General features: G+C 41.1%; 1 protein-coding gene and 1 long non-coding RNA gene across 4 annotated transcripts; one reads left to right on the top strand and one right to left on the bottom strand.

The window, feature by feature from the left end:
• Positions 1-1,747: 1,747 nt before the first annotated feature.
• Positions 1,748-26,940, bottom strand: mical1 (microtubule associated monooxygenase, calponin and LIM domain containing 1). 3 transcript variants are annotated; one of them, XM_058052367.1, is made up of 25 exons: positions 26,819-26,940; positions 23,779-24,067; positions 22,118-22,325; positions 21,826-21,933; positions 20,824-20,919; positions 20,555-20,710; positions 18,966-19,066; positions 18,598-18,855; positions 18,278-18,393; positions 16,786-16,912; positions 16,614-16,692; positions 16,385-16,532; positions 16,083-16,273; positions 12,826-12,938; positions 12,485-12,550; positions 11,607-11,844; positions 10,394-10,458; positions 8,849-9,584; positions 8,670-8,779; positions 6,875-6,988; positions 6,693-6,786; positions 6,472-6,565; positions 6,278-6,351; positions 5,078-5,154; positions 3,631-3,770 (listed from the first exon to the last, which is right to left on the bottom strand). In XM_058052367.1, the coding sequence occupies exons 2-24, from the start codon at positions 24,034-24,036 to the stop codon at positions 5,087-5,089; spliced, it is 3,618 nt and encodes a 1,205-aa protein (XP_057908350.1). In that variant the 5' UTR covers positions 24,037-24,067; positions 26,819-26,940; the 3' UTR covers positions 3,631-3,770; positions 5,078-5,086. The 3 variants fall into 3 exon arrangements, with proteins under 3 accessions (XP_057908348.1, XP_057908349.1, XP_057908350.1); XM_058052365.1 differs by lacking the exon at positions 5,078-5,154 and having other exon boundaries at positions 1,748-3,770; positions 6,266-6,351; XM_058052366.1 differs by lacking the exon at positions 5,078-5,154 and having other exon boundaries at positions 1,749-3,770.
• LOC131104825 (uncharacterized) lies at positions 26,394-27,530 on the top strand. Its single transcript, XR_009119833.1, has 3 exons — positions 26,394-26,473; positions 26,621-26,734; positions 26,798-27,530. It is a non-coding gene; the product is annotated as an uncharacterized LOC131104825 (long non-coding RNA).

The following is a 27,530-nucleotide window of genomic DNA, read 5'->3' as shown; positions in this document are numbered from 1 at the left end:
TCTCCGGCCACCCCCCTGACCACCCCGACAGTTCAGGCATCAACTTATTTCCACCCTAAAAACTGATTTCCATTCTAATTCCCTTGTAGTTTCTGAATGACTGCTGTTTATAGCTTGCATGCAAAGTTGTTAAATATTTAAAACCCTCAGGTGGGTTTCAAAGCTTTGACTGCAGCCAGCTTGACAAGTTAATGCAGAATTTCCATCGCTAAAGACCGGCTCATCTTGTTGCCATGGATACCGGGTCAAGAAGATGTCACGGTCATCTTTTGATTGTTTTTTTTTTTTTTTAAAGGCACAATGCACTAAACTATTTTCTAAACAGTCAAAGAAACGGCAGCTCCAGTAATGAGAATGTCAGGTTGCATGATGGATCACCATGAACTTCTTGAAGCTGCCCCTGATCAGAAACACAGATTGTGTATAGCCGCTACAGCACAATACTGTTTTCTCTTAAATCACGCACCATTACAATACACATTTTTGTATATACAGTACTTGACTTATTTACATATACATTCATAATGAATCGCACAAATGGCAAGCAGAAGGGGAGCGACGGGGCTGTACACCAACAATATGCATCTTTTGGAACACTGTCTATGACCTGGACTCCCAACAGTACCTGGTCCCTTGTTCCTAGTACAGGTCATACAACGAATAAAAGTACTACGTTCCACAACATGTAACAGTGACATTAAGTCTTTAACAATCGGGAATTAAAAACATCCTGACAAAGGAAGTTATTTTGGTGATCAGCGAGTTACGCAAGTTGATTTAATTGATTCTAAACCTGCTCGTCGGTCACATAACCGCAGATTAACGCCGGTGCATCGCCGGTAGGACAGCAGTGGGAATCAAGATTATGTAACGCAATTAATTAATTAATTAATACTACATATAAATAGTACAAAGAAATTCCACGCTGATGTTTTAATAATGCATCAAGCAAATAAAGTGGCTTGCGCTGCATTAAAAAGGGAATTACTCATCAAAAAATTAATTAGCTGAAATACACGGTGCTATTTTGGGTTGTTGTTGACGTCAGCTTATTTGACCTAAGAGATCTGGAAGAAAGATTTGATTAGATTCTATTATCATTATGAAAAAAGGTCAGTGTTCATTTGTTTATTTCCTGTGCAACTATGAAAATAAAAGTTGCATTTGCTTTTTTTTTTAACGTTTTTTGCAACGTTTCTTAATAAGCAGTCTCACAGAAGCTACCAACAATTTGCAGTCATGCTGTTCTTACATTAGGTTATAGACTGACAGCTAATGTGAGTAGCTTAACTTTGCCAAATCCCTATCATGAGCTCATAAAAAAACTTACACGTGTGTGTATTAAATGCGGTGTGGATATTGTATCATACTTGCAGTACATTCGAAGTTTTGCTGCTTGTGTGATATTGACATTTACAGTTTTACTTTCATTCATTCATTCATTTTCTACCGCTTTTCCTCACAAGGGTCGCGGGGGTGCTGGAGCCTATTCCAGCTGTCTTCGGGCGAGAGGCGGCGTACACCCGGGACTGGTGGCCAGCCAATCACAGGGCACATATAGACAAACAACCATTCACACTCACATTCATACCTATGGACAATTTGGAGTACCCGGAGAAAACCCACGCATGTACGGAAAGAACATGCAAACTCCACAGGGTGGAATTGAACCCTGGTCTCCTAGCAGTGAGGTCTGCGCTAGTTTTACTTAATTTTGTAAAAAAAAAAAAAAAGTGATACATATTTAAACTTGTGTCATACACAATAGTGATGGGCTGTTCATGAACGATTCATCTCTTTGACAGTGGTGAGTCATGTCCATCAAAAATTCATATATTATATGAAATGGATATTAGCCCTGTCTAACTTGGCTAGTTACTACTTTCCACCAACTGACCCAACACTGCGAGCCGAGCCCCACGCAACACACACACACACGTGCATGAGCAATGTTAGCTAACAGCAGCAATCTGGCAAAGTTTAGCTAATAACGTTAGCTACCCTTGAATAGCAACACATAGTAACGCAATTAACTTCAAAGTGTCAGTCGCTTTTTAGCATCTTTAACTTCAAATATAGACATCTATTTCTTCAACCTGTTTTTTTTACACCACCGTTGCTAACATATGCTATATTATTATTAATTGTTTCATATTACCATAACATTATTTGGTCTGAAAAAAAATGGTCACAATAATATTGGACAATTAAAAAAAGAATAATAATAATAAAAATTAAAAAAACAATAAAAATTTCACAGGTGGCACGGCGGTCGATTGGTTAGCGTACAGACCTCACAACTAGGAGACCAGGGTTCAATTCCACCCTCGGCCATCTACTATCTTTAACTTCAAATATAGACATTTATTTCTTCAACCTGTTTTTTTTACACCACCGTTGCTAACATATGCTATATTATTATTAATTGTTTCATATTACCATAACATTATTTGGTCTGAAAAAAAATGGTCACAATAATATTGGACAATTAAAAAAAGAATAATAATAATAAAAATAAAAAAAAACAATAAAAATTTCACAGGTGGCACGGCGGTCGATTGGTTAGCGTACAGACCTCACAACTAGGAGACCAGGGTTCAATTCCACCCTCGGCCATCTACTATCTTTAACTTCAAATATAGACATTTATTTCTTCAACCTGTTTTTTTTACACCACCGTTGCTAACATATGCTAGCTGGCAGTTTTGTTGTTATATTTTCTAGTTGAAAAACATTTTGTACAGTTTGGAGCTCAAGAGGGGCAGTACCTTTAAGGGTCTTTCGATGTTGGCTATTTGTTAAAGACGCAGTTCACTGAGGTAAATGAGAAAAAAATGATATTAGCAAAGTGCATGAACTTTATTTGACATGCTGTGCAGACAGCACCACAGTGAATAAAGATGGCTCCGTTGGACAGTTGACTTGCTTTTGGACACTTTTCCCCAACACTTGATGATGAACAGCATTCATCATAGTGAGTGATGTCATAACATCATATCGGGGAGAACTCCAACAGTTAATACGTCACAGCTTCATGGATGAAATGGAAATGATGAGAAAATAAGCCACCCTGTAAATTCATTTAACAGATCAACTGCCTTTTTAGTTTTTCCCCACCCACGTTTTATTTAATATACAAGTACCAAGCAAAGAGTGTGGGTTATTTATCAGTGTGCAATAGAATAATGGAAAAGTCAATATGAATATTTTTCCAACCCTCCATCTTGATCCTTCATCGCCAAAGCCAGCGAGGGCATAAAGCTCTCATTTCATGCCGCTTTGTCTCGGCATGTTTACGACACAAATCCAGGTCAGGTCCCTCACTGCGCAATGATTATCTGTTGTTTGTTCAACAGTGCAGCCACATCAACTATAATGACGTGGGCAGGGGCCTCAGATCTGCTAGCTGATGTCTCCCTCAGGTGAGGAATCAAGCTTCTGACTCGCAAAGCTTGTCATTGCTCCTTAAAGATGAGCCAACATCAATGTTGTCTTCTTTGGCTTTGGAATATTTCAGACACATTTTGTGTATGTGTGTGTGTGAGAGTATGTGTGTGTGTGTGTGTGAAGGAAATATTACTCCCATTGAACCTGAGCTCCCACATTGGAATGGCGCTTGGCCTCCATGACCGAGAGGACCTTCTGCTCTTCTTGCATGTCATTCAGCCTCTTCTCTTCTAGAAAGGACACCAGAGAGTCGCGCATGTCCACCACCTCAATCATCTGCTGCAGAACACGTTCTTCTTCAGCTTGCTGCTCTGGTGTCTTGTCTGGCACACAAAACATACAAAGACATTAGAATTGCAACAGCATCCACTTTCTATAGCTTTTATCCTTAGTAGGACCAAACATTAGCAGGAACCTATGCAAACTGATTTTGGGGGGGACGCTGTGGACAGGTAGTCAGTCAATCACAGGACATTAAGGGTGTCACAAGATCATGTGACAAGATTTATACTTCAGAAAAACAGTCTCACAGTATAATAAATAATAAATAAATCTATCAAGTTGCACAGCGGACAAGTGGTTAGCGCATGCCACGCAGCTAGGAGACCCGAGTTCGATTCCACCCTCGACCATCTCTGTGTGGAGTTTGCATGTTCTCCCTGTTCTACACAAACGCCAATTCCATAACTTAATAGAGTGAAAGATGTTAAAGGCAATATTGGATCGCTATGCTATATTATTATTCATTGTTTCATATTACCATAACATTATTTGGTCTGAAAAAATAGACAATAAAAAAAATAATAATAATAATACAAAATTAAAAAAATTAAAAAAATTAAATTTAAGATTTAAAAAAACAATAAAAATTTCACGGGCGGCACGGCGGTCGAGTGCTTAGCGCGCAGACCTCACAGCTAGTAGACCAGGGTTCAATTCCACCCGCGGCCATCTCTGTGTGGAGTTTGCATGTTCTCCCCGTGCATGCGTGGGTTTTCTCCGGGTACTCCGGTTTCCTCCCACATTCCAAAAACATGCTAGGTTAATTGGCCACTCCAAATTGTCCATAGGTATGAATGTGAGTGTGAATGGTTGTTTGTCTATATGTGCCCTGTGATTGGCTGTACACCGCCTCTCACCCGAAGACAGTTGGGATAGGTTCCAGCCACCCCGCAACCCTCTTGAGGATAAGCGGTAGAAAATGATTGAATGGATTAAATAAATCTATAAATCTCCCGATAACATGAACACGAACTCTCCTCCATATACTGTCATGTATACGGTACGTATTTTTTTTTGGTACTGTCCTTCACCGTCTTTGCATATCATTTTCGGACAAATTTCCTGTTAATTTCTTAATTTGAAGAACAGACGCGATTCGATTCTTTCATGTGTTCTCCATCTGTGAACGCCTTCCAATCTCATGTGCAGCCCAGTGTTGCCGACTCGGTGATTTTAACACACACGCAAACACACCAAAAGAGTTTAGCTTTGCAAAGCCCAATGCCACAGTCCCCATGTGGGAATATTTACAATGACCAAGGTGAGCCCATCAACACAAACGAGCCAGTATCGTGAATTAATTTGAAAGAGGGAGCAGCATAAAAGGCAACAAAATGTACTTGCCCACCTCAAACAGCTACATATCCATCTGAGAAAAACTACACATCCAAGATGCAGAGGCTTTGTCCTGACAGTCCACACTTACTGAGACGTTGGTAAAGTAAGTAAAAAAAAAAGAGCAAAATGTGTGTTATAGAAAGCATCGCAAAAGAAATGTTGTTGTCAAGAAAGGCTACAAACGGTACAAATGGCCTGTAAAAAAAAAAAAATACACAAACGCCAATTCTGTAACTTATTAGAGTGAAAGATGTTAAAGGCAATATTGGATCGCTATGTTATATTATTATTAATTGATTCATATTACCATAACATTATTTGGTCTGAAAAAATGGTGACAATAATATTGGACAATAAAAATTTCAAAAAGCATCTTCATTGTTCTTTGATGCGTTAGATCAAGTTTCTTTGTCCAGTCATTTTTTTCAGTGTACTTTTCTTAACCCTTGTATTATGTTACGGGTCAGTTTGACCTGTTTCAGTTTTTGTGTTGACCAAAGTACTGTTTATCCTTTCTTTTTCTTCATGAAATTTTGTGACTTTTCCTCATCTAGGGTCATGAATACAAAAACTGAAACGGGTCAAATTGACCCGTAACATAATACAAGGTTAACTAGCATGATTTGTTAACAAATCATGCTAGTTATGCTAGCATGATAACAAATCATGCTAGTTATGCTAGCATCATGCTAGTTATGCTAGCATGATTTGTTATGCTAGCATTAGCATTTGTTATGCTAGTTATGCTAGCATGATAACAAATCATGCTAGTTATGCTAGCATGATTTGTTAACAAATCATGCTAGTTAACCTTGTATTATGTTACGGGTCAATTTGACCCATTTCAGTTTTTGTGTTCATGACCCTAGATGAGGAAAAGTCACAAAATTTCATGAAGAAAAAGAAAGGATAAACAGTACTTTGGTCAACACAAAAACTGAAACGGGTCAAATTGACCCGTAACATAATACAAGGGTTAAAATTAATATTAAAACCTCATCTCATCCAAGCGAACCAAATCTCATACATCGTCTCGTCTTGGGAGTTTGGATGTCCTCTAGAGGACATGCAAACAACCATTCACACTCACAATCACACCTTTGTGAATCGCAAGTGTGCTCATTTTAAGCACGAGTGAGGTAAACATATTGATTTTGTAGACCTAAGATGAATGTTTATATGTGCAAAGAGTACATACAACGGTACACACCATCCAAGTCTATGTATTTCCTCAGCTCCAACTCCAGGATGCTCTGCTTGTCTTCAAGTTCCAGCTGTCGAGACCTGAGAGGAACAATAACACAACAAGGCCGTGCCACTTTCATGAAACGCACCAGCAGCGTGCACGGGAATATTCCCAGCGCAACTTCATTTAAGTAAGAGTCATTTAGGGTGTACACTCACGCCACCATGAGGTCAGACTCCTCCGAGACTAACATGTTCTTCTCATGGACGAGTTGGATCCACTGTTCAATCAGGTCAGGGGAGCTGTCAATGTCTAAAAGTGGAAAATAAGTTGAAGCTGAACATGTATAATTTATGTGTCTGGAGCATGACATATTGATTACAGAAAGAATAATGCTATGAAGTAGAAAACATGAATATATGTAATATATGTTTCTTACTAGCTTGTCCTCGCAAGGTTCGCTCCAGCACTACGCCTTTCTTCTCCAAATCCAGGAAAGTCACTTCAATCTCTTCCAGCCTTCTCTGGATTGACTGGGAACAACACAGAAAGTAATTATTTTTGTTTAAAAAAAAAAAAAACGCAACAACAAACAAACTGTGTTTGAGGTGTAACACTCACCTGTGCTTGGCGTAGTCGCTGTAACTCGCTCATTTTTGCCCGCCGCTCCAACGTCCTCATCTTCATCATTTCCACCTTCTGTGCATCCGCAGGGTCCGATGATAACGTCTGAAACTGGAATGTCATGTTTGTGAGGGTATTGTTGACAATACGATGTATTTGTACTTGGAATGGCCCACAATTTTTTAATGCTTAACGAGGAGAAGACCGAAGCTATCCTCCTCAACTATAAAGGCCCCCCTATAGTAGACTTCGGCCCCCTCCAAAACAACATTCATCCCTTAGCCACCAGCCTTGGCGTCATAAAAGATTTTAAACTCAACAAACAAATTAATGCAGTTATAAAATCTTGTTTTTATCATCTTCGGCTTTTATCTAAAATTAAATTTTTATCTTTGCAACACTTTGAGCAAGTCATGCACGCTTTTATTTAATCACGTCTGGACCACTGTAATGCACTTTACTCTGGAATTAGCCAAAAGTCTCTCTCCCGCTTACAGTTAGTCCAGAACTCTGAACCAAAAAAGGGGGAGCACATCACCCCAATTCTGGCCTCCCTACATTGGTCGCCTGTTCGCTTTAGGATTGATTTTAAGATTTTATTGTTTGTTTTTAAGGCGTTGAATGGGCTGGCCCCCCCAAATACATCTCTCGGACCTCATCCAAATTTACTCTCCGGCGCGGTCACTGAGGTCCGAGGGCCAGCTCCAACTTGTGGTGCCCAAGACGATACTTAAGACCAGGGGGGACCGAGCCTTTTCTGTGGTCGGCCCCAAACTATGGAACTCTCTCCCCTCCCAAGTAAAAAAGGCCCCCAACATCGAAGGCTTTAAGTCTCGTCTTAAAACCCACTTTTATTCTCTGGCTTTTAACTCAGAGTGAGTCGAATGGTCTTTTAGTTCTTCGTTTTTATTGTAATTGGTTTTATTATTTATACTTTTATTGCTTTGTTTCTTGTTTTTAATATTTTAATATCTATTTTATTATTTTATTTCTTAAATGATTTTTTAGTTTTGGATTATTACTTTTTATTTTTACTAGTCTGTGCAGCACTTTGGAAACTCATTCATTCATTCATTTTCTACCGCTTTTCCTCACGAGGGTCGCGGGGGGTGCTGGAGCCCATCCCAGCTGTCTTCGGGCGATAGGCGGGGTACACCCTGGACTGGTCGCCAGCCAATCACAGGGCACATGTAGACAAACAACCATTCACACTCACATTCATACCTATGGACAATTTGGAGTCAATTAACCTAGCATGTTTTTGGAATGTGGGAGGAAACCGGAGTACCCGGAGAAAACCCACACATGCACAGAGATGGCCGAGGGTGGAATCGAACTCAGGTGTCCTAGCTGTGTGGCCTGCGCACTAACCACTCGTCAGCCGTGCAGCTTGCTCCCACGGTTATGTAGCTAAAAATAATTTTATGTTTAATAGAAGTCTTTCGCACCTGAGTCCAATGTGGCCAGCCAATCACAGGGCACATATAGACAAACAACCATTCACACTCACATTCATACCTATGGACAATTTGGAGTCGCTAATTAACCTAGCATGTTTTTGGAATGTGGGAGGAAACCGGAGTACCCGGAGAAAACCCACGCATGCACGGGGAGAACATGCAAACTCCACACAGAGATGCCCGAGGGTGGGATTGAACCCTGGTCTCCTAGCTGTGAGGTCTCCGCGCTAACCCCTAGACCACCGTGCCGCCCCACTTTGGAAACTCTGTTTATAAAATGTGCTATATAAATAAAGTGGATTGGATTGTGACAATTAAAATCCTATGTTTACCTTCTCCTCCAATAAGTCAATATCATCCTGTTCAAACATTTCATCCTCTTCATCCTCGTCTCCATCGGCATTCTCTTCCGAGGTGTTGTGAACATGTCTGAAAGTTGTTTCTGGGGAAAAAGACGTAAATGCGTTAGAGCGAAACATTTTTAAAAGCTTCTAAATGACCCCGCACTCACCGACTCTCCCGGGGTGAACGCTGAGTCGAGTGCTGATCCTCGGCGAGGACAGATTCCAGGGGGAGAACTTGGATCGTACTCTGGGCTGCCCACCCGGCACCTCTTTTCTCTTGAAGCAGCGTCGGTTCCTTTTTTCCCAAATTTGACCAGCCGTACTCCCGCTCCAATAGCCCTCCTCTTCTTGTCCTTCCTCTGGTTTTGGAGGACTCTGACCTCCTGCCGTTACAGAGGAGGAGGAGCAAGACGACGAGCCTCCCCGGGTCTCAGAGTCAGAGTCTACGGTGAAGGTTAAAAGATTGACCAGCTGGTTCTTCTCTTCGTCTGAGAGCTTCAGTTTACGTAGTGACTGTTTGGGGCGCGAGTCAGGACCGGGTTCGGATATCTCTTGGTCTGCGGCTGAATGTGGACTACTTATTGGAGTTGTAGGGATGACAAGGTGAACCGTGCGAGGTTTTACTACTGGCGAAATGGGGTGAGGGGTGGGAAGCGTCTGTCGAGAGAGGCGGGGCTTTGGGAGAGGGTAAGGCGCTGCGGGATCTCTGTCGATGTGCTCAACTTTTGCGTGTTGGTCAGCAGCCGGAGGATCTTCTTTGGAATCGGGTAGCTGCTGGTCCTGTCTGTTGGAAGTAAACGGCTGTGGAAGAACGCAGTCTGTTGTGTGCTCGTACTCCTCGTGTGACGGGGATGGTGTGTAATCTTTGTTGGGAAGTCTGTTCTCTTCATTTTCTTTACTTCCCTATATCGACAAAGGCATGCAAGATAGCAACCAGAAAAGTCAGTGCTGCAAGACAGTTAGAAATGGTCATAGTAATATTAATATAGTAAATATTACAGTAAACCACGGATATATCGGAAATTCGCTCACAACGGACAGATAAAAATGAACCGATTTTTCTGTAATGCATTTCCAATAAAAATTCATTGCATATATCGGATTTTTTATAACGGATTTCGCCTATTTCGGACAAAATCTCCAGTCCCGTTCCAATGCATTTCCATTAAATTTCCCTGGCATATATCGGATGGCCGCATCGTTATGCTAATCTTGTTGATGTCACTGGCTATTGTCTTTCTCCTGGCTCCAGATTTAGGATAAATCTAAAAGTGAGTGACGTCAATAATACTAGCACAGCAGTGAATGAGATCTTAACCTCACTATTGGAAATAACGTAGGCCTGACGGGCGTAACAGGGCCTAGCTTAATTAACAATTTGTTATGCTCAGAGTCCAATAAAGTTAAATTCTCATTACCTTACGTCTCTTTTCATTGCCCAGTCCAGGTACATTGGAAACATAGTCAAGGAAGTGCCTTTTTATAACGGATAAAATCCGATTTACGCATATACCGGATATAAATCTGATATATGCGTAAAACGGTATATGCATATAACGGATTTCGCTTATATCGGACAAAACCAGTGGGAACAATTGAATCCGATATATCCGAGGTTTACTGTATCAAGCATTTCAATGGTATAATGCATATAACATAAACAGTCATCAGAAGCAAAATGAACTGTGCGTCAATTCAATTCTGCACCCTACCTTATATGATGGTAGTCCAGCTGCGTCTACCAGCTCCTCTGAGTGTAGCTCACAGTAGAATCTCCCTGAGGTTATTATAAATAAAAACAATTAGGGTTTGAAGTCATAAACAGACATGTGGCAGTGCGCTAAAAAAAACAAAATATCCATCTATCTTCTGTTTCCTTAAATTGTAATTATTTTAGCCAAGCAGCTAAACATTACGAGCGATCGAGTGGTTAGCGTGCAGACCTCACAGCTAGGAGACCAGGGTTCAATTCCACCCTCGGCCATCTCTGTGTGGAGTTTGCATGTTCCGGTTTCCTCCCACATTCCAAAAACATGCTAAGTTAATTGATGACTCCAAATTGTCCATAGGCATGAATGTGAGTGTGAATGGTTGTTTGTCTATATGTGCGCTGTGATTGGCTGGCAACCAGTTCAGGGTGTACCCCACCTCTCGCCTGAAGAGAGCTGGGATAGGCTCCAGCACCCCCGCAACCCTCGTGAGGATAAGCGGTAGAAAATGAATGAATGAATTAATGAGCTAAAACATTACATGAGCGCATTGTATTAAATTTGTAATACAGTAAACCTCGGATATATCGGACTCGGATATATCGGAAATTCGCTCACAACGGACAGATAAAAAAGAACCGATTTTTCTGTAATGCATTTCCAATAAAAATTCATTGCATATATCGGATTTTTTATAACGGATTTCGCCTATTTCGGACAAAATCTCCAGTCCCGTTCCAATGCATTTCCATTAAATTTCCCTCGCATATATCGGATGGCCGCATCGTGGCGCTCCGATTGGCCGAATCGTGACAGGCCGCTATACGACGTCATTTGCAGCGTTTGCAGCGTTGCCTGCGCGTCCAGGTACATTGGAAACATAGTCAAGGAAGTGCCTTTTTATACGCATATTTATACGCATTTTTTTACGCATATACCGGATATAAATCCGACATATGCGTAAAACGGACATTTTCCCGGTATACGCATATAACGGATTTCGCTTATATCGGACAAAACCAGTGGGAACAATTGAATCCGATATATCCGAGGTTTACTGTGTTGCCACATAAACTATAAGTGGACAAGCACAAATGTATATCCATGTATACACTGGCAATATAAGTTTGGTGATTGTCTTTCAGCCGACTCTTATCTTTATTTTTTAACACGGATCTTACTTTGATAGCATCCCTGACATTTTTAAGCAGCCCACCTGTGGCCTGATGGAAGGTGTAGTCTCCCAATCGCAACGTGATCCCACAGCGATGGCAGGTCAAGCAGCTGCGATGGAAAAACTTGCCCTCAGCGCTGATGCGCTCCAGCACATAGACTCTACCGCCACAGATACAGCATTCGTTGCTGTTGGCCGGGGACACAGAAGCAGGCTCGGGCTCGGGCTCGGGCAGAAGTGCTGGTGGCGGATTGAGGTCAGGAGGAGTAGGGGGCGCAGACTGAGGGCAGAAGTTCAGTTGCGAGTGAATGAAAGCAGAATTTGCATCGATACAAAAACGCCATTGATGTTATCCGTTACGGTCTTATGAGAAAATGCATCTGCTGCTAGAGCAATGGCAGAGTCATATGATTAATAATATATTTTTTAAAATAAAATATTGAGGCAAACCACCTGGAAACGAAGTCAAAGATTATTTTGATTTCCCGAGACATATTTAGTCCAAGGGCGGCACGGTGGTCTAGGGGTTAGCGCACAGACCTCACAGCTAGGAGACCAGCGTTCAATCCCACCCTCGGGCATCTCTGTGTGGAGTTTGCATGTTCTCCCCGTGCATGTGTGGGTTTTCTCCGGGTACTCCGGTTTCCTCCCACATTCCAAAAACATGCTAGGTTAATTGGCGACTCCAAATTGTCCATAGGTATGAATGTGAGTGTGAATGGTTGTTTGTCTATATGTGCCCTGTGATTGGCTGGCGACCAGTCCAGGGTGTACCCCGCCTTACGCCCGAAGACAGCTGGGATAGGCTCCAGCACCCCCCGCGACCCTCGTGAGGAAAAGCGGTAGAAAATGAATGAATGAATGAATATTTAGTCCAGAAATCTTCCAAAGCAAAATGTGATAAATGAATAAAAACTCACACAGTCGTCTTCTCCCATCCTTATCTTGTTTTCTCTTGCTTGCTGCTTCTCAGCTTCCAATTTCTCCTGCAGAGCCAACCATGTGTGTCAACTATCATGTGATGATTATTTTGACTCGCAAACACACACACACACACACACACACACACACAAGTATTCCATTTTGATGACTAAATATAATAAATATAATATGAAATGCCCAAGTTTTTGCTGCTCAGCAGACATGAGTCACACGCAGGTCAAAAAAAGTAAACACCGTGCAGCATGCTAACATGTTTCACGCTCGCTATACGGAATATTTTTTTTTATGCCGGGGCGGTCTCAAGTAACAGTGTGCGTACCTTGCGTCTTTGCAGAGAGTTGTGCTTCAGTTTGTTGAGAAAAAAGACAGCTGAATATGTTGGGGAGAGAGTCAGAGGCTTGGAAGAAGGCAGGAAGCCTGTAGGCTCTGTCGCTGAAAGACAGGAAGACGAGTAACATATTAGGCAAGTTTCTTATTATTTCACAACACATTCACATGTCATTTGCCTATTTGCAGCATTATATACATTTGAATGTTAAATGTGGGCGGCACGGTGGTCTAGGGGTTAGCGCGCAGACCTCACAGCTAGGAGACCAGGGTTCAATCCCACCCTCGGGCATCTCTGTGTGGAGTTTGCATGTTCTCCCCGTGCATGCGTGGGTTTTCTCCGGGTACTCCGGTTTCCTCCCACATTCCAAAAACATGCTAGGTTAATTGGCGACTCCAAATTGTCCATAGGTGTGAGTGTGAATGGTTGTTTGCCCTGTGATTGGCTGGCGACCAGTCTAGGGTGTACCCCGCCTTACGCCCGAAGACAGCTGGGATAGGCTCCAGCACCCCCGCGACCCTCGTGAGGAAAAAGCGGTAGAAAATGAATGAATGAATGTTAAATGTTCCCATTGTAATAAATACAATATTTGTGTCATGGTATAAGACACATCTGACTAACGTCATAATTAATTAATCCAACCGCTTCACATACAAACTCCTAAAGATGCACTAAAATAAGGTTACCGGTGAATGATGGCTCCCTGCTGCCTGCACATCCGATCCCAAACAGAGCATCACAGAAGGAGGGAGAATATCACACCCACTCCAGGTCAGTCACAGCTTTAAATATGCATATTAATGATGCATTCATCAATCACGCTCAAAATGTTATGCAATTTCATCCTCAAGGGAGTGAAGGGAAAAAAAAAAAAATCCTCATTTGACACAGATGCTCATCCCGTCGGAGCCTGATGAAAGAGCTCCACACCGAGCTGGGCTGGTTGAGTACAGGAGAGAGAGACGCCGCACCAACAGCTGAATACAGCACTCGAGCTCAATGAATTGTGGGTAGTCGGCTCTTAAAGAGACAGTTTACCCGCTACACACGGGTTTAGTGGGAGGATGGAAGCTGACCCTTTGATTAGCGTGTTAGCAGCCAAGTTATGTAACTGCTGTCACCAACCGCCGTCTTCAGGAATGTAATAGAGCGCAAGCTGTAATGGTCACATGACTTATTTCATAGAAACCCCGTATTACATTTTGGTTGTTTTGTTGGAGCTAATATAACAAGACTATACTGGAATATAAATGTTTGTCAGTATTAGGACATTTAGCATGATGACATTCAAACCGCAGTTTCCATAAGAAACAGGAAGTGCAAAGGTGTGGAAATGTGACATTTTATCAAAAAAAAAAGGCGAATAACATCAGCACCATCTGCCACATCGGACTCAGGTGCGAAAGACTTCTATTAAACATAAAATTATTTTTAGCTACATAACCATGGGAGCAGGCTGCACGGCTGACGAGTGGTTAGTGCGCAGGCCACACAGCTGGGACACCCGAGTTCGAGTCCACTCTCGGCCATCTCTGTGTGGAGTTTGCATGTTCTCCCCGTGCATGCGTGGGTTTTCTCCGGGTACTCCGGTTTCCTCCCACATTCCAAAAACATGCTAGGTTAATTGGCCACTCCAAATTGTCCATAGGTATGAATGTGAGTGTGAATGGTTGTTTGTCTATATGTGCCCTGTGATTGGCTGGCGACCGGTCCAGGGTGTACCCCGCCTCTCGCTCGAAGACCGTTGTGACCCTCGTGAGGATAAGCGGTAGAAAATGAATGAATGAATGAATGAATCATGGGAGCAAAGCTGAAACAAACGGCTTGGAATATTTTTGCAGTCTTATGAGGCTACTAGTTCTCTTTATACCATGTATGTAAACATTTGCACTATAAAATAAAGTAAATAAAATAAAATAAAAAATACAGGAGGGCGGCACGGTGGTCTAGGGGTTAGCGCACAGACCTCACAGCTAGGAGACCAGGGTTCAATTCCACCTTCCACCCTCGGGCATCTCTGTGTGGAGTTTGCATGTTCTCCCCGTGCATGCGTGGGTTTTCTCCGGGTACTCCGGTTTCCTCCCACATTCCAAAAACATGCTAGGTTAATTGGCCACTCCAAATTGTCCAATAGGTATGAATGTGAGTGTGAATGGTTGTTTGTCTATATGTGCCCTGTGATTGGCTGGCCACCAGTCCAGGGTGTACCCCGCCTCTCGCCTGAAGACAGCTGGGATAGGCTCCAGCACCCCCCGCGACCCTCGTGAGGAAAAGCGGTAGAAAATGAATGAACCTACTAGTTCTCTGTATACCATGTATGTAAACATTTGCACTATAAAATAAAGTAAATAAAATAAAATAAAAAAATACAGGAAGTGTTCCAACAAAATAAGAGCAAATAAGGAAAAAAAAAATAAATTCTGATCTTCCAAAAGCAAGCTAAACATCCACAAGCATTTCTACGAGGTGGAAGGTGTGATTGGTGTTAAGGCCCGACTCCCTACTGTAGTGCAACCATGTTATACTAGGATGCTTCTTTTAATTTGAAGGCCTGACTTCAGCAGTTACACAATGTTGCCAAAGTGTTGCAGAGCAGACCTGCCAAAACCGAAGGGTCATTACAAATTTGCTAATTTTTTTGTGTGCTTCTTTTTGTTGTCGAGTGTACCAATATTGGTACAACATGACGACGCACCAATAAAAATAACTAGCTCATATAATGTGGGTGCCATTTTTGCGATGATTAAGATACAGTAAACCTCGGATATATCGGATTCAATTGTTCCCACTGGTTTTGTCCGATATAAGCGAAATCCGTTATATGCGTATACCGGAAAATGTCCGTTTTACGCATATATCGGATTTATATCCGGTATATGCGTAAATCGGATTTTATCCGTTATAAAAAGGCACTTCCTTGACTATGTTTCCAATGTACCTGGACGCGCAGGCAACGCTGCAAACGCTGCAAATGACGTCGTATAGCGGCCTGTCACGATTCGGCGAATCGGAGCGCCACGATGCGGCCATCCGATATATGCGAGGGAAATTTAATGGAAATGCATTGGAACGGGACTGGAGATTTTGTCCGAAATAGGCGAAATCCGTTATAAAAAATCCGATATATGCAATGAATTTTTATTGGAAATGCATTACAGAAAAATCGGTTCTTTTTTATCTGTCCGTTGTGAGCGAATTTCTGATATAGGAGTCTGATATATCCGAGGTTTACTGTACATATTATTTACCTGATGTCGGCACAGTGAAGGCATCTTTAACCTGGGTGAGGTAGAGAACCATAGACAGTTTGTCTATCTGACCGCCATTGGCAAAGTCGTTGGCAGACATGGCAGGTGGAATGCCAAGCTCCTTCTCCAAGATAGTGAAGGCCCGTTGGTGATTGTGGACAGAATTAGATGCATTCACTGAGTTCATATCACTGTGTTGAGGGAATACAGAAATCATTTAACATCTTTTAGCCGCTGGCTAAAGCATTGAGGAATACCACTAGACCGTAACGCTGAAACCCTAAGAAAACTCAGGTTCTTACATAAGGTGAGGTCTGAAGTGGTGAATCAAAGCACAGAGAGCCAGCCCAGACCTCCAAGAATTAGTGAAATCTTTGACATCCACATTGTTGTAACCGGAGGTGTGTTTCTGGCACCATTTTAACAACTCCTCAAAACCGCTGACTGAATCTAAAAAAAGACATGGACAGCCATTTCCTTAAAGTCCGTTAAATAAAAACTCAAAGCCTCATCGAGTTGATAGAAACTGACCTTGACGATCATACGACCACCTGTTCTTCTGTTTCTTGCTGGATGAATTGGATTTATCAATATCGTAAAGGTGCTTCACCTAAAAAAAAAGCGACATATGAATTACTGAACTTGTGAGTACTTTGAATTATAACCTTCACAAATGAGTAAATAAAAGCTAACACGCGCTCACCTGGTTGGTCTGGATGGACGAGAGGTTGACTCTCATGTAGCGTGTTTTGGGGTCGATGCTGTAAGCCGCGTAGTTTTTGCTGGTGTTTTCAGGTGTGGTTTGTGATAGGACCTGATAGATGCTTTCTCTGGACATTTAAAAAAAAAAGTAAGACAAGGATGCAGATTAGAATCAGAGTGAAGTGCTGCATCTGTGATGTGATGCAACAAACTGACATTGCACCTCACTTGACCAAACAAAATCCGCCTTCAAAAAAGAAGGTTTTCATAAGCTCCGCAGTTAAAAAACATTTGTGGCATCAGGATTCAACTTTTTTTCTTAATTCAAGACTACAATAAAAAACAATTTTTAACATCTGCAGTAAACATTTGTATATACCAGGGGTGGGCAAACTTTTTGACTCGCGGGCCGCATTGATTTAACAAAATTGACGGGGGGGGGGGGCATACTATACATTTTACACGTAACAGTCCACCTGGAATTATTGTATCTATAAAAATGTCATGCAATCTGCTATATGTCCCCTTTTCAAGGAGCTTTTTGTAAACAACAGACCACATCAAATAACAAAATTGATCAAACAGCTACTTAAACCATCAAAAAGTTGATCCCAGGTTGCATATTATTAATAATAATAATACACTTTATTTGTATAGCGCTTTTCAAAATACTCAAAGACGCTTTACAGAAAAATGGACTTGAATAAAAGCAAGTAAACAGAGTAAAATATACATTAAAATACAACATTCATTCGTTTATACGCAGTTAAAACATGGGTAAAAGCGGGGCACAGCAGTCAAGTATAAAAGTTCATTCATTTTCTACCGCTTTTCCTCACGAGGGTCGCGGGGGGTGCTGGAGCCTATCCCAGCTGTCTTCGGGCGAGAGGCAGGGTACACCCTTGACTGGTGGCCAGCCAATCACAGGGCACATATAGTCAAACAACCATTCACACTCACATTCATACCTATGGACAATTTGGAGTCTCCAATTAACCTAGCATGTTTTTTTGGAATGTGGGAGGAAACCGGAGTACCCGGAGAAAACCCACGCATGCATGGGGAGAACATACAAACTCCACACAGAGAAGGCCGAGGGCGGAATTGAACCCCTGGTCTCCTAGCTGTGAGGTCTGCGCGCTAACCACACGACCCTGTGTATAAAAAGTATAAAAAGTTAGACATTAAAAACAGATTTAAAGAGGTGGGTTTTTTGTTGTTTTTTGAAACTGGGAAGGTCAGGGCAAACACGCAGCGAATGGGGTAAAGAGTTCCAGTAGGGTGGGGGCAGCAATGGAGAAGGCCCTGTCACCCCATTAAGTTTAAATGAAATACTTTGGAAAGAACGGGCGGGCCGTATTCTAACACTTGGCGGGCCGGATGTGGCCCCCGGGCCGTAGTTTGCCCACCCCTGGTATATACAGTACACTTGCAATTTATGGTTAACGATAACGCCTCCTACCGACACACTGTTTGTTGTTAGGACAACTCACCGCTCAGCTAGGATCTTAAGATGAGGGGCACCATTGCCCCAGCTTCTCACCATCCATGCTGTGTCGAAGGCTGCTAGAAATCCACGAGCAATACCAGTCCCAAGAGGCCAGAAAGGCTGTAGGCAATAACACAAATTCATAGTGAAATAGAATGTACAACCATAAACATCTTATTCATCCCGTGGACGGTTGAAAAAAAAAAACTATCACCCAGAAAGGTTGCACATAACACAAATATGAATCCAAAATCTCTATGTAGTGCTCAACCAATGGTCATAAATGTGTGTTCAGGTGTAACCTTTGCATAAAAATGAACCTACCTCCACCAAACAGTCTCCAACAAGACCCATCAACAACTTCCTGCCCCTGCGCTCCCGAACTAGCGAGGCATTCTCGGCTCGCTGCATGCACGTGAAGTCAAACACGGCCACATCCGGCTGGCCGGCGTGGTTCTGCGCAAACTGCAAATCTGGTAATTTGCCCCCCGTGGAGAAGTAGGCGGCGCCACGTGCGTAACGACGCAGTGCCTCCTGATCAATATTGGCTGGAGCTAGCAAATCCTCCACTTCGCTAAAGTCCTGCATGACATGGTGGAAGAGTTATGTCACCACCTGATTGTTGTTGTGTTCGTACAGCTTAGAGTCGGAGCTGCGATGTTAAAAATCAGTTTCTCTGGTCTTGTTCTTACCTGTCTGATGACGTCCATCTTCAGCAAGCTCATCTTTTTGGCAGTCATGACAAAGTAGTGAGTATCGTCTTTGTAATATACAATGTTCTCCAGATCAATACCTGTAGAGATAGCAGCCAATGAGGAAAACATAAACTAGCCATTTTTATACAATGGCAGGTTTTATAGAATGTTGTTTCCTTAAACACATTTTGACTAATTTTACACAGTCGGGAGTAATGTTTTAATAAAAAAGCTGGGGGTCGCACTGTGACCACACAGCTAGGAGACCTGGGTTCGATCCTCCACTCTGGCATCTCTGTGTGGAGTTTGCATGTTCTCCCCGTGCATGCGTGGGTTTTCTCCGGGTACTCCGGTTTCTTCCCACATTCCAAAAACATGCTAGGTTAATTGGCGACTCCAAATTGTCCATAGGTATGAATGTGAGTGTGAATGGTTGTTTGTCTATATGTGCCCTGTGATTGGCTGTACCCCGCCTCTCAGCATATCCTGTGACCCTAGTGAGGATAAGCGGTATAGAAAATAATGGATGGAATACAGCAATATGTATGCAATATGAGTATTAATTGAGTTTGACATTGTCAACAAGGGCACCTTCGTGTTGGTTTCTTTTGACATAAAACAGTGTAAGTGTGAGCTTGGTCAAGACCCAGAAAGGAATGGTTGAAAGTTGGAATCAGACAAAATTGGGTCAATTTTTCACACATTACTTTAAACCAGGGGTTTCAAACTCGCGGCCCGCAGGACACTAGTTTGAGGCCCCCGCCTTGATATGAAAGTTTGGATGCTGTATGGTATCATGTACCCAGAAAAAATTATTACGTTTGATTAATGTTCTTGTTAAAGGTTAAATAACTGTTAATAGTTATCCTCCCTATCCGTGTGGAAGTGGTAAGTTTTTGGCTATTTAAGTTTAAAGGAAATACCTTGAAGGCTACCGTTTAGGCCGCTAGCTCTCTAGTTTGCGAGTTAGCATGTGTCTCAAGACCCTGCAGTTGCGCAATATGTTGTAAATAAAAGTCTAATAGTCTACAGGGCTCTAATAATGCTTTGTTAATTTTTTGCTTTGTTGCTTTGCTTTGCAATGCTTTGTTAATTTTAATCTGAAAAAAATAATTTGTCTACCCACCAACTATATGTGGTTTCTTAAGTTTTTATTATTTGCCGTTGTATAATTATTATTATTATATTTATTTATTTATTACTGATTGATTGATTTTCTTTATTCTTGATTTGTTTATTTATTTTTCATCTTATTTTGTGTAGAAAAATAAAAAGATCAGAGTTTTTCTTGTAGAAAATTGGAACCAAAGCGAAGTTTTTAAAAAAAATTTGTTTTTAATAAATGTGTTTTTTGGGTTTTTTTTTTTTTGAAAACCTGATGCGGCCCAGTCTCACCCAGACCCGAGCTCCAGTGGCCCCCAAGTAAATTGAGTTTGAGACCCCTGCTTTAAACCCAACCTGACTGTGTCAATCATGGCAAGCCTTAAGGCTATAGAAAACCTGGCTGACTTTATTATTACAAAGTAATCTAGAACTAAGCAGACAAAGATAAGCTCTTCCATGCATCATATCCAAATGACTCCTACCAGTCTCGGTTAGCAGGTCTTGGAAGAATTTCTGGTTGTAGATACGGGCCACGCCACTGATTTCTGCCACTTGGACCTCCGCTGTCGTGTTCCTGTTGATAAAGTTGGCCGTGATGCCGATGGCCAGTTTACCTCTCAGCTCCTTGTGCTTGAATCCTTTCAGATGGAAAAAGGAAGACAAAGGGCATATGAACACTGACAAATCGAACATACTACTGACAATAATGAGAACATAGAGGCTTTGCAAAACGATGTGTTGTTTGTCTCACCCTCAGGGACAAACCTGCCTCCGCCAGCAGAGATGAAAACATCAAATTGGTAGTTTGAAGCAGGATGAGTCTCAGGCTGAACTTTGACCATCCATCCTATAAAATAAAAAATATTTCAAATATGTCTCAGCGGGTCTTGTCATAATTAGAAGTAGCAAAGGTTTTATAAGTCAAAGAAAAGGTAGAAAAACAGTCTACGGCAGGGGTCTCAAACACGCGGCCCGCGGGCCAAATGTGGCCCGCAGGACACTAGTTTGAGGTCCCCGCCTTGATATGAAAGTTTAATGTTAGTGCGGCCCGCGCAAGTTTGATATGGATGCTGTATGGTATCATGTACCCAGAAAAAAATATTACGTTTGATTAATGTTCATGTTAAAGGTTAAATAACTGTTAATAGTTATCCTCCCTATCCGTGTGGAAGTGGTAAGTTTTTGGCTATTTAAGTTTAAAGGAAATAACTTGAAGGCTACCGTTTAGGTCGCTAGCTCTCTAGTTTGCGAGTTAGCATGTGTCTCAAGACCCTGCAGTTGCGCAATATGTTGTAAATAAAAAGAGTATAAATGTGACTATAGTCGTGTTTTGTCATGTCTACAGGGCTCTAATAATGCTTTGTTCATTTTAATCTGAAAAAAATAATTTGTCTACCCACCAACTATATGTGCTTTCTTAAGTTTTTATTATTTGGTGTTTTATTATTATTATTATATTTATTTATTTATTACTGATTGATTGATTTTCTTTATTTGTTTATTTATTTTTCATCTTATTTTGTGTAGAAAAATAAAAAGGAAGATATTTGAGAACAGGGATGGGATGTTTTATCAGCGCTTTTCTTGTAGAAAATCAGAACCAAAGCAAAGTTTACTCATTTTTCTGTTTTTAATAAATGCATTTTTTTGGGTTTTTTTTTTTTAAAACCTGATGCGGCCCAGTCTCACCCAGACCCTAGTTCCAGTGGCTCCCCAAGTAAATTGAGTTTGAGACCCCTGGTCTAAGGAGTACCTTTCTCTGTTGTGGGTTCAATCAGACCCTGGAACTCCACTCCTGTGTGAACCTCCACGCCGAGAAGAAGCGATACTTTTAAAAGAATCAACTGCAACTGACGAATGCCTGCAAACATAAATTTACCAATAAGTCAATTCAATCCCGCTAATCTGCAAGACAATAGATTGGCATGTGGGAAACACTTTAAAAAAAAATACATATTTTGAAATAAGATCCTTTTATTTTATGTCATGCAGCTCATGCACTTAAACTTATACTATGATATTATCCTCTAATAGCAGTCACTCACTGATGTGATCGAGTGAGCCGGAGCAGAATTTTCCATAGAACTTTTTTGCACCGAGGCCACGGAGGTCACAGATGGTGAAGGGCCACAGATGGAGAACATTGTTCCTCGAGAAAGTGTCTCGCTTCTCCAACACCACCACCTGAGCACCCAGCAAGGAGAGCTCAATAGCCGTCCTCAGCCCACATGGCCCAGCCCCCAGGATGAGACACTAAGCAGGAGAGAGAGACGATTCTCCTGTCAGCCAACATGGATATGACACAAACGGAATACAGCTCAAAATATTCCCATGAAGTCATGAGCTGAATCTTTACAAAATGGGAAGGAATTCACACAAAAAAGCATAAACCACAAAAAGCATTTTTTGTTGTGTGTGGGACTTCCTGTCTATGTGACAGTGATATTAAGTGACTCAAAAATTTCTCACCGGGACGCCCCTTTGAAAAGCTTTAGATTGGTGCACCATTTGGGGCCCAATACTAGGCGGGGCGTGGTGAGTTTGAGGCTTGCGATGTGATCATCCGTCAGGCAGCCGCTATAAAGACTCGGACCCAACCAGTTGTATTTGCAATTGTGGGCAAAAATTTGGGAATGAGGACCGCCTCACTAAGGATTTGGGAGCATGCAGACACTATGTAGCATTTTTGGTGCAGGAGGAACTTTTGTTGTGTGCGATGCAGAATGCTTTAGTTAATAATAAAACAACAATGATAAATAAAAAATAAAAAATAAAAAATAAAAAATAAAAAATAAAAAATAAAAAATAAAAAATAAAAAATAAAAAATAAAAAATAAAAAATAAAAAATAAAAAATAAAAAATAAAAAATAAAAAATAAAAAATAAAAAATAAAAAATAAAAAATAAAAAATAAAAAATAAAAAATAAAAAATAAAAAATAAAACAACATTGGCTTTGTTAGGCTTGAAATAGGAGAAATTCCCATTAGTCATTTTATCACAAAATAAAGCAAATAAGGCAATAAATGATAGATAAGAAAACAAAAAGAAAAGACATCCCATTAGAAAAGCTACACTCAAGAAATAGCTTATTTTGTACTTAATTCTGAAATACTGGGCAATTATGTATTCATTCAGTCATTCATTTTCTACTGCTTATCCTCACGAGGGTCGCAGGGGTGCTGGAGCCTATCCCAGCTGTCTTCGGGCGAGAGGCGGGGTACACCCTGGACTGGTGGCCAGCCAATCACAGGGCACATCTAGACAAACAACCATTCACACTCACATTCATACCTATGGACAATTTGGAGTTGACAATTAACCTAGCATGTTTTTGGAATGTGGGAGGAAACCGGAGTACCCGGAGTACCCGGAGAAAACCCACGCATGCACGGGGAGAACATGCAAACTCCACACAGATACGGCCAAGGGTGGGATTGAACTCAGGTCTCCTAGCTGTGAGGTCTGCGTGCTAACCACTCGACCGCCGTGCAGCCCGCAATTATGTATTGTATCAATAAATAAGTATTTTTTGCATTTAATTGACATACATTTTATTGACTGTCAGAAAATTTTAAAAAATTAAAATAACACAATTGGGGGGGAAAAAAGCTTGTTGTTGTTAGCCATTTTGGGTTATATCATATTGTCGTCATATTGCCATCATCCATGCTATTAAAATAGAAGAACGATCCAAGTACAAATACCTTGTTTTTAGTGCAGGCTTTTCTTTGCTGGTAGTCCGGGTGAGAGGCCCTCTTGTCCAGTTTTGTCCACAAGGCTTTTGCCCGCCAGTAGTTGAGTCTTTCTTTCAGCTTGCTATAGAAACTCCTAAAATCCTTGGAATTGATGTCCAGCTGCTGACAAAGTTCATCAAAGTACCGTTGCACATCTTTGCAGTCCTGTGCTTGTACGAAGTGGTCAAACGCAACATGTGAATGGTTGACTGGGTCCTGGCTCGCCATTGTGAAGAGGGTTCCTCGCTCTGTTGCCGAACTGCGAAGCAAGAGGTTAAAGCTTAGGATTGGAGGAGTTGCTTGCATAGGTTCATTGTAAATGATCAAAAGACCTTCTGTTGTTAGTTGTTCAGACTTTATATGACCAATCTCCTCTTCTACCTACTGCGTAAATGGGAAGTCCCCCCACTCATTCTTGTAATTATAGTCCTGATGATTAAACGCCGGGGACGTATGTTTATCACCAGGTTGGCTGACTCATTACCAACTTCCTCCTTGTTGGTTTTGGGACTTCGAGTTTGCTTGTTACAGCCAAAATGTACATATAAAGCCTCAGGTGACTAGTTTCTTGTTCATTTCAATGTCAAGCTGTTAAGTTTTCTAGTATCTATATCTTTTCTATAGTTCATAGAATCTAGAACACAGGAATAGAATAAAGTATATATTAAAAGACAAGATAATGAAGACAAAAGATACAGTCACAAGTTAAAATCCTCTTCACAACACTGACGTTAGGTGCTTACTTTCCACCCCGCACTAATCATATAAGTCAATATTACAGTTCAAACAATAACACCCGCCCCGGTCGTATTCAACACTACAGCAATGTGAAACCGTCAACCTGCGGTATTGCTTTTAGCTCACATTTATGTCAAGTAACCAAGGCAACACTTCCCCTCTTCCGCTCACTTTGCTTGCTCTGCCCTCCACCTGAACCAGAAAGCAATAATTAGACACTATAACAACGTCCATGTTTCTGTGAAACCAGACCCTATAGGCATTTAGGGTATGTTTCTAAATAAACACACAAATGGTTCAATACTGGGAAACATACAGAACAGACAACATGCTCTGATCCATTTAAACTGCAGTAGCACTGCTAGAAAATGTTTTTGTACAGTTAAAAATAATAAAACATGAATTGGGGGGGGTGTAAGGGGGGTCATGTACAAGAGACAACCCAGCAATCTGGTTCATTTTGGTCACTTTTGCGAACAAAATGCAGCATACTAGCACAGTCGTACATACAAGAGACTTGTATCGGCTGCTCTAGTGTTCTAATAAAGAATTTCTTTAATGGTGTGTTGACTTTTTACACCCACTGTATCTGTTACCTTATCAGATATAATCATAAATTAGGACTTTGGTGCTGGTTTCTGCTGTACAGCACTGGTACCTTGGTGTGTTTCTGTTTATTTGTGTTTGTTTTGTCATTTGTGTTATGTTAAATTGTTGTTCATGTTCCAAATAAACCTCATAAAGCTTGTCAATTACACCGACAAATAATATTCACCAAATTACTTTATACCTAAGTGTATATTTAAAAGTGCAATGAGGTCATACTAATTCAGGGAGCCACTTTGATACACTTTGTACAATTGTTTCTTTCTTTCGGCTTTCAGCCTGATTTTCCTTATTGATCGGCATACTGATTTTTGGCTTGAGTCCTTTATGTTCCGGATGCCCTTCCTGACGAATACCGATGATGCTTATTGTCGAGATTCAAACCCAGTGGCATCGGCTCCAAAGTCCAGAACACTAACCACTACACCACAGTGGGCTGATACACTTTGAATAATAAATATGGTAAATAAAATCGAATGCAAGTCAAAACATAATAAAGCATCTGGACAAAATATCAACATCATAGATTTGTTTTGTAGGTGACTAAGTAAATGAGTATAATATCCGATTAATACATCTGATTAATAATGAATTCATTTTATTTGGAGAAATATGCAGCAGTACAAATACGGACACTCCTGTCATAGAGAATATACTATGGCACTTGTGCTATTCCAAATCAGGCCTATAGTCAAACACTTGTAAACACTAGCAATTCTAAATGATGTCAAACTTGATTAAATGTTGTTACTTCCTTGTTTGGATGCACTTTGTACACGACTTAGTTGGTAGCCACCTTTGGCCTGACTTGATCAATTAGGAAGGCATCAAGTAATGTAATAGGAAGTAGGAAGTGGACTGAAAATTGTTCTGGTTTTTGACAGCCTATGAAAGTTAAAAATACTTCTGATGATCTAATAAACACAGCAGGGTCTTTTATCATTTATTTTTTTTTTGGAATATGTTAACATTCCCTTTTTAGTTGCATGCCAGAAATACAAAGACGTGCTCCCACGGTGTGATGTTTCTAAATATAGTTGAGCAAGATGAATGCATGCAAATGATAACGATGATCATCTGACTATGTTCATGCTAGTTTTAGCAGCTAAGTTGTAAACATAAGCTCTAAAGGAGAATCGACCTGATTCATCTTATTAGTGCTTAGGGTTACTTTGACCCACTTTTGTCACCTGGGTAAGCTCCACCCAGTGGTATCATGATGCTGGATCAAAGTGTGCTGGGTTCCAGCCTGTCAGGAGGGCATAGGAACTGAGGAACATGACATTTAAATGGTGTTATCTGGCTTCAGCAGACATCCACGGTTAGTTGCGGTGTGACAAAGGCGTCACAATGAATGATGTGAATGAAAAAGTTATGTGGGCTACTGACACGGAAACACATGCGTGAATGTGGGCTATTGACACGGAACACACGGGTGACTTAAAGCTATACAGTCATTCATTTTTAGGATGTTCAAAGCGAGGAAACACAACAAAGCTTCTCAACACATGTACGTCAGAAAGCAGGGAAAAAAACACTTACGCGTACAGTCGCAGGAAGTACTGAAGCGGTTCTATGTCCGGTAAAGTAACTTATAATCCTTCAAGTATCCATGTTTTTGAGTTTCTTTTTTTTTTATTGACAGGTAAAGAAGGTGCGAGCTTACCTGCGTCCCTCGCTGTTGTGGTGGTGGCGCCCGGGCTAGTCACTTCCGGGACCTTCTGGCGAGGCGCGCACGTGCTCCACATGCACGCGCAGCTTGTGACAGTTTGTTTGGGCCTTTGATGCCTTTAAAGAAGTACAGATGTTATATAAATGTAACTGAAATATACGTTTAACAATTTATATACACTCCCGAACCGTACTTCCAGTGGGATTCTGAACGCTTCATTCATGAATTGGTATCTTTTAAAAATGTCCAGTGAACCAAGTGCAGAACCAATTCATCAGATACTAATGGAGGTATATGGAAGACCATATGTCTCTTATGGAATTCTCCAAATTCATTAAATAGATGTTGGTTATTCACCACAACTAAACTATTCACTCACTTTTATGTGTAGTAAAATTACAGAATGTGAACCAGTTTAAGTAACAGTAAGTGTTTTTGCTTTACATCAGGGGTCTCAAACTCAATTTACTTGGGGGCCACTGGAGCTAGGGTCTGGGTGAGACTGGGTCGCATCAGGTTTTCCAAAAAAAACCCCAAAAAACGCATTTATTAAAAACAGAAAAATGAATAAACTTTGCTTTGGTTCCGATTTTCTACAAGAAAAGCTCTGATAAAACATTCCACTGTTCTCAAATATCTTAATTTTTATTTTTCTACACAAAATAAGATGAAAAATAAATAAACAAATCAAGAATAAAGAAAATCA

Source organism: Doryrhamphus excisus, chromosome 16, assembly GCF_030265055.1.
Source record: "Doryrhamphus excisus isolate RoL2022-K1 chromosome 16, RoL_Dexc_1.0, whole genome shotgun sequence".
Lineage (NCBI taxonomy): Eukaryota > Metazoa > Chordata > Actinopteri > Syngnathiformes > Syngnathidae > Doryrhamphus > Doryrhamphus excisus.
The sequence above is the reverse complement of the archived record's forward strand: the minus strand, read 5'-3'. Positions and strand labels throughout refer to the sequence as shown.

Excerpts from the sequence above, each read along its gene's own strand:
- mical1 (XM_058052365.1), bottom strand. The coding sequence starts at position 24,036 with ATGGCGAGCCAGGACCCAGTCAACCATTCACATGTTGCGTTTGACCAC. Across the intron at positions 21,934-22,117 it reads CGGCTCACTCGATCACATCA|GCATTCGTCAGTTGCAGTTG; the intron begins GTGAGTGACTGC and ends TTATGTTTGCAG. Across the intron at positions 16,693-16,785 it reads CGTCCATCCAGACCAACCAG|GTGAAGCACCTTTACGATAT; the intron begins GTGAGCGCGTGT and ends CTTTTTTTTTAG.